The 12,938-nt window shown below is 41.4% G+C and overlaps 1 protein-coding gene across 2 annotated transcripts in view; it reads left to right on the top strand.

Annotated features, from left to right (window-relative positions):
- Nucleotides 1–6: 6 nt before the first annotated feature.
- The window catches only part of RAB31 (RAB31, member RAS oncogene family), a 58,403-nt gene continuing 45,471 nt past the window's right edge, over nucleotides 7–12,938 (top strand). Inside the window, exon 1 of one of the 2 annotated variants that reach the window (XM_085322474.1) lies at nucleotides 7–99. In XM_085322474.1, coding sequence (XP_085178600.1) covers nucleotides 76–99 — 24 coding nt within the window. In that variant the 5' untranslated portion in view covers nucleotides 7–75. Of the gene's footprint in view, nucleotides 115–12,938 lie in introns of both variants that reach the window. The other variant, XM_085322473.1, reaches the window with a different exon arrangement.

The following is a 12,938-nucleotide window of genomic DNA, read 5'->3' as shown; positions in this document are numbered from 1 at the left end:
GGGGCTGTGCCGCGCCGCGGCGGGGCAGTGCGGGGCGGCGCGGCGCGGGATGCGGAGCGGCTCGGCCCCACGCCGATGATGGCGATACGCGAGCTGAAAGTGTGTCTGCTTGGAGTGAGTAGCGGGCGGGGAAGCGGCTGCGGCAGCGGGGCTTTCTCGGCGTCCGGCGGAGCCGCCGCGGGGGGGCTCCCCCTGTCCTGCGCCCCCCGCTTCCCTCCCCGTATGCGGAGGGTAGGGGGGCGCCGCGCCCCACTGCGCCGCCCCCCCCCCTTCCGCCGGGGCCGGGTGTCTGCCTCGGGGAGGGCTCGCCGCGGGGCCGCGCTGAATTCCTCCGCGCCGAGACTTGGCCGGGGAGCGGGTGGGAGGGCTTGGGCGTCTTTGGGCTTTGTTTTGTTCTGTTTTTGCCGCTTTTGAACTTGTGCCGAATGAGCTGGGTCGCCCTCACCCTTCCCCCCCCCCCCCCCCCCCCCCCCCCCCCCCCGGTGCGCCCGCCGCGGGAAGCGGGGGGCTGATGGACGCGCCGGCCCGGAGCCCCGGAGGGTCCTATCGGTGTTCTCGGTTGAGCCTCCTGCTTGCGGGAGGCGCGAAGTTCCTGTCACTTGCWCTGCCGGCTTAGCTGAACTAACGCCAGCGTGGTGGGAGTCGGAAAAGAAGGGAAAGCGACAGCAGTAACGCTGTGCCTGCGCTGGGAGATTGCTTATTCCTCCCGTCTGCTCTCGGACGCCTCGAGTTATCCGCTGCGTGCTTTGTTCGCTTCCTCGGGTTCGTTAAAACTTGCGTCAGCGACCTCATTCCTTTTTTTGTTCTTTCCCTTTTCGGTGCAGTCGTGTGCGTGTGTGTTTAACATCTGGAGCAGCAATGTGCTTAGCTTTGCAGTTTGGCCCCGTCTGTGCCCTGCTCGGAGGGAACTTCGTATCAAAATGTGCTCATGGAATTGTTATTAATACYGCTAGGAGAGCCCCATACAGATGCAAATCTTTCGATAGTTACTAGCAGGGCATGCCATTTGAGTTTTTTTAATTATCAAATTTATCAGGTATAAGTCACGCAGCTTTTAAGTGTGTATTGCAGTTAGGATTCAGAAAAGCTGTCTGAATGAAGGTGTTCTTCTACTGAATTCTTACTGAGTGTAAGTGGATTGCAGATTTTAAAACCAAACAAATACAGGTACTCCAGGTCCCTGTGCTTTATGTTGATACTTTCCCAGCAGGAGTGGGTACTTTAGCCTGGAGTAAGAGCCAGGATATGGTGCCAGGGCCCTRAAGAGTTCAACACAAAGTATTTGGCAATGAACATTCCTCCTTTCTCCGTAAGAATTCCTGCCCTCAGTTTTTAAAATGGCATAGAGACAAAATAAATGTGGTTTAAGCAGACCTGAGGAGTCTGTGGTAGAATATGTGGAAGCAGCTTTATTTTTTTTGTCCAAGTAGAAAATCCTGTAATTTGCTAGAGATGAAGTGTCTCGTGGAATGACATTCCTCTTGCCCATAATTTATTGCTGTTTTGTAACATTACAAAATACTGGAGGTTTTGCAGGGGAATTGTTTACTTGTTTTAAGACAGGAAGAGAAACCCATAAAGCAGCCCTCTGTTACTAGGAGTATGCAATTACTCTGTAGATTCTTTAAAATGATAGGGTGGCAGTGGAAACATTTAGGAAGATATAAGTGTCTGTACTTATGTCAGCTCAGTAGTTAGTGAGAAGGTGTTCCTTCCTCAGTTTTAATAGGATATAATCCTGGAAAACCATCTACTTCTGATCATGCCATCTTACCATGGAGGTTGGCATTTTGTTTTCCCAAAACTGCAGGATCCATAATATACAAATCTACTTGCAACCTTCAGTTTTTCAAAACAGGGCAAATGTGTGCCTGTCTGTGAGAACAAGTGCCACCATTAATTTTCTGATCTGCTTAAAAGTTAGATAGCAACCCAGAAATAAATCTAACCTATATATCTCTCCTTCTCAACAGAGCCTTAGATTGCATCTCTAAATCAGATAGGAGGATCACAGTTTCATGCTCTATCAGTTCCCCAGACAGTCTACAGCCTTCAGCTGTGCAAAGGACCTGGAATTTGGCTGTTTCTGCCAGCTCAGAATTCTCTAGTGGGGAAGAATTTGCAGCTGGTGTAACACTGGCAGAGCCAACTTACCCATGAGCCCTAGAGCCCTGCTCAGCTGTATAAGATCTAGTTGGGAGGGTGAACAGAGAGGTGAATGGAGAAACCAGAGCTGTGTTCCATGCTGCCACTTTTCTACTAACCCATAAAACAGTTCCTATAAACTAGTGCGTTACTCCAGGCCCACGCTTGGCCTGGAGCCATTGCGGTAGAGCTGGGGAATAAGTTACTGGCCCTTGGATATCTCCCACACATTGCCCAGGTCATGCTGTAGCACAGAAGAGACCTTGGCCCATAATTTTGAACATAAATCTATCAAAACTGATTTGGACATCTGCATTTCACTTTTTCCTCCTTAAAAGTACCTTTGGGTTTTAAAAACTCTTTGTGAATGTGGAGCAGCCTGGGGTAGTGCACAACAAGGGGATGGACAYGAGGTTTATAAGCTTTGTGAAAGAGACTTTAGCAAGAGAGTGATGAGGGAGAATTTTGGGGCAACTCAACCCTAGGCATGAGTCAGTTCGGGAGCTCSGCTTTGTTGGTCATGGAGCTTTGTTATTCGTGGTGTTCTTTCAGGAGAGATGGTTTCAGCTTGCTGGTGGGCCAGCAGGAACAGGATGTCTGGCTAATTGTTGAGCGCCTCACAGCACTAGATGTAAGAGCTACAATCTGAATAGCTGTCTTGAGCGTGTTGCCACRCAAGTGGCTTTAAGCCTGTTCATAGACAGAGGTATGAGACTTCACCCAGTAAGTTATTGCTTCTGGGCAGTGGTGTGTCTGCATGTGAAACATGTTTGTGTTTACTAGGCTGAACTTAAGCATCTGCACAGTGTGTTATCTTGTTATCCCAATTCTTCTGGTCTCTTACTCCAGTCTGTTGTTTGTTCACATCAGTTGCCTCTGCATAGAGGCCTCCTGCTTCTGGTACYGAGCAGGTTTTAGCTGCAGCTAAATCTGTGTGGTGAGACGGCCTACAGCTTCCATTTGGCTTGCATGACCTTTCTGTCTTGAGTGGAAACCTTCTTGAGGGAGTGAAGGAAAGAGGGGCTAGTGTGTTCCTCAGTCTGCCTTCAGTGCTAAAATGTGACTGGGACGCACTGCAGGGAAGAACTCCCTGGTTTTCTCATCTGGTGGTGGCTGCTGAATGCCACATGCTCCTCACATTTTCTTCTTGCAGGCTGGAAGAGCAGTTATTCTGCCAAGTCCTGACATAATTGTGTGTGGCATCCACTGAAGAGATTGCCAGGTTTGGGGCTGAAGCAAAGTTTCTTGTCTTTGTCACTTCCTGAGGAAACTTTGACTGTTCTTTGGAGCCACTTTGGGTGGTGGCTTACTGCCATCTGAAGTGACTTCCATTACTCCTTTACTTTTGTTTTTGTTTATTATATTTTTATGCTGTGGCTGATCATCATAGGATCATAGAAGTTAGGGTTGGAARAGACTTCAAGAGGTCATCCTTTGTCCTCACACCTCCATCAGCTTGTCTTAAAACTTTTCTGGCATATGTTTGTCTCACCCGCTCCTAAAGATCTTTCACTTCTCCATGGCATTAGGTTCCAAAGCCTAACTACTTTTGCTGTAGAATTTTTTTTTTCCATATTTAGAGCCTAAATCTTCCTTGCTTGAGACTCCATCTTCTCACCGTCTTGTTTGTGTTTCCATTTTCTTGCTCATTACTTGCTGGCATGTATTCTGTTAGCAAGTAGTCTTAAAATGCTGTGAAGTTGGTGAGCCAAATTTGTAAAAGAAGTGAGGAGAATAGAGGAGAAGGAGATTTCTACTTGAGTTACTCCACAACTGAATTGCTATTGCTAGATAGCAATAGGAAAAACAGTTTATTGCCTRTGTCAATTGCACATTCACATTGTGGAACGGAGCTCAGAATACTTTGATTATTTAAGGTAAATATGGACTGTGATATTAGTTTTATTAAGGAAATAATCTCTCTGGTGCTTCTGTCTTAATGTCATGATAATGGAGAGACCTAGATTCTGCTGAATGCAGAACAAAAAGCCTGTAGCAAAATCTGTCAAAGCTTTTCAGTGGCAAGTTTAAGTGCTCACTGTTCTTCTTTAACTAGATGTTATACTGAACACATATGACAGAATCGTTAAGGTTGTTTTGGTGTTTGTAAAAGACAATAATTTTATTTCTTTATTGACTTCAAAAATAGTCATTCTTGATGCTCTTAGTGCGTAGATGCCCCCATCCAAACAGGAGCGCTGCTGTTAGAAAGAGAACTGCTTCCCTGGGTGGGCTGTACTGATTAAGGACCTTTCTATCCAGTACATGYGAAGAGGAAGGCATGTACACATTGCAAGTGTTGTGGCCTAGAATGGAACAGGAGAGAACAAAATAGAGCATAAAATTAAGGTGGTCATGAAAGGGGGAAAAAAAAAAGTGCCTATTAACCAAATGTGCTTTAACTTTTTTTTCCCTAACAAAATAGCAGTTCAAGTGGAGAACAGAAACTGTTTTCATGCTAATGGTTCATCACCATCTCTTGATTCATTTAAATGCATTTTATAATAGTTTTACATTTTTAGTAGTTTTACTATTTAAACAAGTAGCTCCATCATCAGAGAAATTTTTGAATCRTGGGTTCCTGTGGCTGCCTTGTGTGGTCAGTGGTGTTGAGTAGTCATTGTTGCAGCATTTACGTGCAAGGAGCCTCATCTAGGTCTCTCCTAGCTACTTACTTTTTTTTTGTAGTGTAGGGACTTCTAGCCCTATATGAAATCACGCGTAAAACTGGGCAGCAGTTTTAAAAGCCAGAGCCTTTACAGCTGAAGGCTGACAGCCAAACACACTGTGATTACATTTCCTTGGGAACCTGGTGAAAAATACTCTGAAGTTTGTGCTTGTGCATAAATACAGTGTTCATATGTGTTGTCCTCTTTGCAATTCAGAACAGTCTGCCAGATACTGAAGAAGACTAGGGCTGTGGTTTGTTTGATTTGGGGGAAAAAATTGCTTAGAAAATCCAACTATATAGCAAGTGGGAAATGATTGTCGTCTTCTATCAGCAAAKAATTATGTTCAGTAGCCTAAACTAATCTTTTCCTTTTTATTTACAAAATGTTTAAGTGAGTACAGTCAAATTTTTACAGTGTAGACATTAAATCTGTATGTATGTTATTTATCATGTATAGTTACAGAGAAACAGAATTCAGGATTTCATATTGACCTTGACCTTACCGCTTTCCTGATGTATTTCCAAAACTTTTTTTTTTATTTACTCATATCTTCCAAAGGTTTTGGATGGAATTATTTAGAAAAGTGAGTCAACTGTGTTAGACCTGAAACAGCCTTCTAGGAAAAGATAAGTGCAGAGGCCAAATTCTACTTTCATTTACGACAGCACAACAAACTGCAGGCTCTTGAGTAGTTTGAAAACAGCAGAAGACAGAACTTGAAACAGGTTTTACTTTCAGTTGTTGTGAAGCATCTGGATGGGGAGCTGCTTAATTATTAAAAAGAATTATTAAAAAGAATTCCATTTGGCTGTTGCCTCTTGGTAGGAAGACTAGTAATCAGCTCCAGTCAACTGACAGCCAGCTCATAGCTCTGATCTGCTGATCATACTTGTTTGTTGGATGAGCGCCTGCCATCTAGCTTTGGCTATCATCCGTAAATCATGGGCAGGCTGTAGTTGTATTGTCTGTCAAATTGTATTTATGTATCTTTTGGTTAAAGTGTTAACAAATTGCTTGTGTAGGTTTCCTCAACCCATTGGTTCTGTCCCTCTCTCTGATTTCTTAATATTGGCTGAAATACTGCTGTTCTGGTTTCTYGGTAATTCTGAGAAAAATAAATTCACTTTTTGCCAAAATAAGGAAGTGGAATTGATAATATATGCCATTTTCTGAACACAGACGAAATACAGTGAAACTTTCCTAGTTTTACTTAGYAAAGTTGCACTGAGGCAGGCTGTGAAGCAGTCTGAAACTTTGCATATAGGAAATTTATGCCTGTGAAAAAAACAAATGAAAAAATTTCCTCTTACTGTGGTCAGATAATTTCTTTTAACTGACTTTTAAAGTCAAGCCAGATTCAAAGGCCATTTTTTGTTTACATTTATAATATGTTTTCTGTGAATTTTATTGGTAATAAGATTTTGTTTCTAAGGCAGTGGTTTATTGATTGGGCTTGTTGTCATTAGGATCAATTTTAAAGAAGAGACAAATAAAACCAATATTAGCCAGGGCAGGCGTAGACAAGATATACAAGGCTTTTCTATTTGAAAAATGTTGATAAATTACAGTCCTGCTAAATTTTGCAGGTGTTGGGCTGTGTCTGAGCAAAATACATGAATGTTGTAGACCTGGTAAGTGTACTGGCTGGATAGATGTTGTTTTGTGTATATGCAGACTGTTCATCCTTCTCACATAGGCATTACTGTATACATATTAGAGTAGGATTTTACATATGAGTTTGCAGTGTGCACACAAACCTTTGGAAACTGGCACTCAGAGGGAGCAGAATATTTTGATGCAGTCTTTTCCTTAGTGTAACCCATAAAGATGTCCTGCGATTTCTGTATTCATTGCATAAAGTGACTAAAAGCAATTTATGTTCCAATGAAAATTCCGTGTGTGCAGATGTTACCTGTTGTTCTTAGTGCTAAAAGACCAGATATTTGCAATGTATTAGCTCAATGTACTTGCCTACTTAGCCAGATAGCCCCTTGAAATTTGGCGTGGTAATTCCAGACCAATACCTGGGAAAAAAAATGTTACATTGCTGCTCATTTTTAACTTAAGAAGGGACGCCTTGATCAGAATTGAATTAAGACTTCAAAAAGGCATATGCCTTTTCCCAGAGGAACATGCTGGGATTGCAATTTTGGTGGCAGAGGGCAAGTGGGTATGGAGTAGAGATTCTGCTGCTAGGGGCTACCTAGCAAAAATGTGTGTTTAAACCTAAGGCATTCTGGTAGCTAACATTGCACTGCCAGCTCTACTGCAGATAGGTAGTGTGCTCTCCCCCTTTGCCCTATATAGGCTCTAAACAAAGGTGTGTGTGTGTGGGGGGGGTGTAAAGATGTGTGTGTGGGTGTAAAGGTGTGTGTGGGTGTAATGTGGCCATAGTTCTCGGCCTTCTGTGCCTTGGCCTGCTATGGCTGTGGCTCCCTCTTGCCCCTCCAGAGCTTTCTGTAGAGGTGGCATGCGGGGGCTCCTGGGCTCCTGGAAACAGCTTGTCCTTTGGCACTCGTGCCAGCAGCCTTAGCTGATGCGGGAGGAGAAAAAGAAGGGCTTGCAATTTCCTATCTTTCTTGCAGTTTCTTTTTCTGATTGACTTTCCCTTTGAAAGCTTCTATAAGCTAGTATTCAGCCCAGTCTTTTCCATATAGTTTACATGAGTATTTGTAACTGCTTAACCTACTAACCTTTGAAGCAGTTTTAAGCCATCTGCTTCAGCTCTTTTTTCCTTCCACTTCCTTTGGAAAATTAGCTGCATTATAAAATACTGAAGAAAAGCTGCATTATAAAATGTATTTTAAAAAAATTCTCTCTCCATCCAGCACTAATCAGACTGATTGGTTAGATCATCCCAAGCTTTTCRGACAGGGCAGAACAAGCCTTAAGTGCCTGCACCTTGTTGGGGCTTGTCATGCCAGCTGGCTTTACCTCATCTTTGCAGCTCTTTGGCAGCTCATGGGAAAGTAATTATGTAGCCTCTCACCTTAAGGTGCTTGGGTGCTGCCATTGCACACAGACTTCCAGCCTAAATGAAAGCAAGAGTGTTTTATCCTCATGGAGTAGCATGTTCTGCCTACCTCACAGAGCCTAAGTAAYGGCACAAAGAGCAAGGCAGAAGAAAATTAGGCCTAAATAGGGCTATCTTCTTCTTCCTTTTTTTCCCTTTAATACCATTTCAACTTAACTTGTAATACAGGAGGAAAAATGAAATTTCTTCTCTCTTCTGAAGTATTTTGTGCAATCTTTCCATGACAACTTGCTTTTTGAACAACATAGGAAAAAAAAATCCAATCCTAGGAAAACAATCAGTGAATATGGATAAAGGGGCAGTTCATAACAGAGCCTTACATAAGCAAATCCTAGTTTTAATTTAGAGCCTCTAGCCTTGCAGAGCCACTAGTGAAAGCTGAACAATAGTCAATACAACAAATGTTTTTTATTTTCATACAGCTATTTTTAAACTTAACCCCCCCACGCACTAATATTTATATTTTTTGGAGGATAGGGTAGAATTGTTAGGAGTTTGCACTTCTTGTTTTGGACAACTTAAGTACTTGCTTGGGAAACAGGTGGAAGTACATGTTAGATGTATGTGAAATCCAGTACATATATAAAAACATGTATGTACACACACACACACACAACTGAATACTTTATGTCCCAGAGTTAATGTATTTTCCTTTGTCAGCAGAGTGACAGGATGTTGCTGACATCATCGAGTGTCCCAGTTGGCCTGGGCAGTCTCTGCCATGAAAAGCTGCAGAATGCTGTAAAAATTGTAAGAGTGGTATTTTAAAATGATAAATATCAGCCTCTTGAGTGAATTCATCTATACCTAGGGGATCTCTGAGGCAGATTTACATTAAAACCTCTTTGCAGAGCTGCAGTGGTAAGAAAAGGTTTCTAAAGTAGGTTTAATTTTAAATTTTCTCTAAAGTAGGTTTAATTTTAAATTTTCTCTAAAGTAGGTTTAATTTTAAATTCTCTCTGTTATTTTTTTTGTTGCATTAAGTTTTGTTTGCTGCAGGTGTAAGTAAATGTAAATACAACCTAATGGTTCATCAGCAAAGCTTTGTTCCAGAGTGGTGGGACATGTCTGAAATCATTTCCTTGTCCCTCCATGCTCACTGGTGACTCGTGTATGCTCTAGTGTGTCCCATTATATCTGAGATACATTGGAGCAGTTTTAGATTTTCCTGGTTTATGTTTGCCATGCACACATGCCCATTTCTTGCTTGTGAGGCTGATACTGGGAATTCAGTGGCAAAATAGGAGTTTGTAGATAGTTGGTCAATATCTGCTGTGTGCCAACATAGGGAAGGCATAGTAGGGGTTGTTAGACTTTCCAAAGAATGAAGTGAAAATCATCCCAGGAAGAACTTCCTTGAATGCTGTGGAGTTACGCTAAGGCTCAGCTTGGCTTTTTGAACTTAAGTGCATTTCTAAGTACTTAATTGGGGGGGGGGGAGAGAATGGGGGGCAAAATAGAGGGGGGACGCTTTATCCCTACAGTTAGTAGTTTATGATTTAGAAGCATATTATAGCTGAAAAATTGGAGATGTTTATCCATATTAGATATTTGCTGTAGAAGCAAATATTACGCTTTTTTTTTTTTTTTTTTTTTTTTTTTTTTTTTAAAATAGTCTTTGTTAATTTAAGAAAACTCATTGGCCGACACAGACCACTTTCAGTGCATAAGGGCACACTTCTGCTTTGTGATTGGATAAATCTAGAGGTTGGTTAATTCCTGGAGGGATTTGGGAAATGAAGGAGAACAGATTAGCTTTATTACATAGGAAGCATGTTTCTCTCTCTCTTTCTCTTTTAATGTGCTGAATATAAGTAGGTCTGTTTTTAAGAGTCATAAAATCAACACTTCCAATATATTTTGTTAAAGCTGATATGAGCAGGAAKCTTCCAACTACATAAATTTAAGCCAGAAGCTTTTTCATGGTGCATAATCCATGCTGACTTCAATCTTTGCTATACTGTGCAAATCATCCTTTCAGGATAATCGGTTCCTGAGTGTGCCACAAACAAGGTTTCTTCCTCTTACTTGTCCCTTAAGTCAGCATCTTTTTAAAATATATTTTTTATTATATCACTGTTGTGGACAATTCAAGGAAATTTGTACTGTATGTTTGCATCTTAATTTGTTTGAATGGCAATGAAGAAATTTAAATGTGGGACACAACATTTATCTTTTTAACTGTTAGTAGATTCCAGCAGCAGTGTAATTTGTGCTGTTCAGTGGTTTTCAGAATTAATTGTTCTGTCKTCTTGATTATTTTTTCTTCTTTTCTTTTCTTCTTCCTTTTTTTTCTCATTCAGGGTATGCTTGATAGCCTACCTGGGCAAAAGACTGGCATCTGGAGCACATTTTAAGAAACAAAAATGGCAGTTGTGTAAATCCAGATAATACAAATGCTGATTTAAGATTATATTACTGAAGCCCTAATTTGAGTAGCATTCTTAAGCACATTCTAAATTCTAAGTACAGAGATAATTCCTCTTTAGCAGTGTGTCCAGGTATATAATTCAGCCTTTGCTAAATAGGCTAAATTGAATTCCAGGCTTAAAGCTAAGCATATACTTTAATACACTGTTGAATGCAGTGCTGTGTAGAGGACAAAGATAAAAAGTTTAGGTGAATTAGGTATTTAAGATAACACTGCTCCTGAGTGATTTCTGTCTTTTAATATTGCAAGTAGATGAGGTAACCCAGTTTTTCCTCTGCTTGGGTTGCAGGACCTCGTGGACTTTTTGGAGACAGTTCTTTATTTGAGTGGGTAATTTAATTTGATCCAGAATTTTATGTGGCCAGGTTTGCCTTCTCCTTTAGGTCGATGAGTAGAACTAGAGAGAGAAATAACACTTGGGACCTGTCATATAAGTACAAAGCAAAAAGACTTATATTAAGGAGGATGATAGTCCTTTACAGCCCAGGAACTTCCAGGAGTAGTTTGAGCTAAGTGATGATCAGTAGAAAAATGTTCATAAAAGGCAGTRTAGAGCAGACCTGTAGGAACAAAGTATTAAAGAAAGAATATAATGGAGAAGGAGGTAATAGAGGACTGAAACAGGGAGACTCACATGGGAGGGAAAGAATTAGAAGACTTGTCGGGGACCAATGGGAGAGATTGAGGAACACAGAGAGTAAAGTCTGAGAAGGAGTAAGGGGAAGACGGAAGCTGAAAGTAAGGAACAGAAAACCACACGAAGCAGAGCACGAGAACAAAGGGAGTAATACAGAAAAAATAAGATGAGGTTAAAAAAAAAAGTACCCCAGCACTTCTCCTTTGATTCTAGTCTTCAGTTTCTTTTTTCCTTATAAAGCTCTAACTTTGTGCAAGTTAGCTTTGTTTTATTCACGTTTCAAAATGTTTTTCTCCAACTGAACCTGCAGAAGTGGTGTTTCTGTTGCATTAAATTAAGCTGTATCTTTCGACCAACTAAGAATGTTCTGTCATAGCTTTGGTAAATCAAAGGRAAGGTCTAGTAGGATTTTATGGGCCACTTGATATATCATCCAGCATCCCTGTCCCTGTCATTCTGCCGTGTCTGTGATCCATGGGGACTTTGGGCAAAGTCCTGAGCACTCTGGCTACAATCCCAGTAGTCTTTGCTGAAAGGAAGTGTCTTGTGTGACCTCTCCTGCTGTGTAGATGGAGATCAAATCCGCTCTTCCTCTGGCCTGACTGTTTTTCTCCCTTGAGTAGATATTCTTAATTGTAGTGGAGCTCATGGTTTAACATTGCAAATCTCAATTTAAAACCGGGAAACATTTCGAATGGCAAAGTCCATATACTTTTGACTGTTGTTGGTCTGGATTCTGAGCGAAGTGACAAATTGGCCAGGCGTATCAAAAGTGTTTTTTTTTTTTTTTTTTTTTTTTTTATTTTTTGGTGAGTCAGCTGTTCATATGCTTATTTCCTGGTTATTTCTGTGGTGGAGAGAGGAAGATGCCCTTGAGAAAACAAAACAAAACAAAACAAAAAAGGAAAAAAGCTTTCAGCCATTTAAAGGGCTTCTACCATTTTACCAGTAATGGAATTTGGTAGCACTAGTGGTACCCACTCTAGGAGGTGCTGAGTTCCTTTYCTACTGAAATCCACAAGGTAAGATGCAGATATTCAGGAAGTCAGCTTCTTCAGGACTAGAGCCTTATGCTGATAATATCATCTGTTTATTATGTTAATCTGTTCTATGCAGATAGTTTTACTCTCAGTAAATTCACARCAGGGCAAAGTGAATCTACAGATAAAATAACTCAGCCCCAGGTTTTATTACTCTGTGTTTGCTGTTATCTCTTCTGTTTACTTGCATGGGTGACAGAGGGGAAAAAGCACTAGGTGGGCCCATTTAAATTAAGTGGTGGTGGGTTTTGTGTTAGAGAGAACTTCAAATCCATAGAATACATGAGTGAAGCCGAGGTTATGAAATCACTTTATCGTGGGAGGTGGAGTGTGGCCACCTCTGACCGGCTGAAGATCCTCCCCCAGCAGAGGGAAATACTTGGCCAACTTAAAGCTGCTGCTGGAAGTGATCTTTGCAGCTACCTGGTGTCCAGTATGTGAGGGGCAGGGGAGAGGGAGGAGGGAGTATATGAAAGCAAGAAAGAGTAGTTTGGCAGTCCTTAGCTGACATTTACTAGAGTTCCTCTAACTCACAGCAAAGACCAGGAGYCATAATGCTGATTTCCATTTGTTAGGGGAAATGTCTTTATATAGCTCCACCCTGCAACTGTGCCTTCTTCCTCTCTGTTGCCTTTTGGTGCAAGAGAGAAAGGATGATTTTTTTCTTTTTTTCACTAGAATTGCTTGATTCTTCAGTTGACACTCAAGATATACATGGCTTTTTCCTTCCTCTTTTGATATGAAATGCCATAATACATTGTGGGTGAGCTAGTTACAGGCTTGAGGGGAAATGTTTGAACCCTGAATTAAATTCCTTACTGAGCCTGCAGAAGCAAACTTGAAGGCAAATTAACCCTCTTACAAGTCTTTTGGGCAACTACTTGACAATTTTTATATTGCTGAAACAGTAAACTGAACAGTGAGCACTATTACCTGAAATACTGTAGATAGTGGATGTGCCTATAGTTGATTGCATAAG

This window comes from Rhea americana, unplaced genomic scaffold, assembly GCF_003343005.1.
Source record: "Rhea americana isolate MKP2758 unplaced genomic scaffold, rheAme1 scaffold_78, whole genome shotgun sequence".
Classification (NCBI taxonomy): Eukaryota; Metazoa; Chordata; class Aves; order Rheiformes; family Rheidae; genus Rhea; species Rhea americana.
This window is presented reverse-complemented; position numbering and strand designations above follow the sequence as displayed.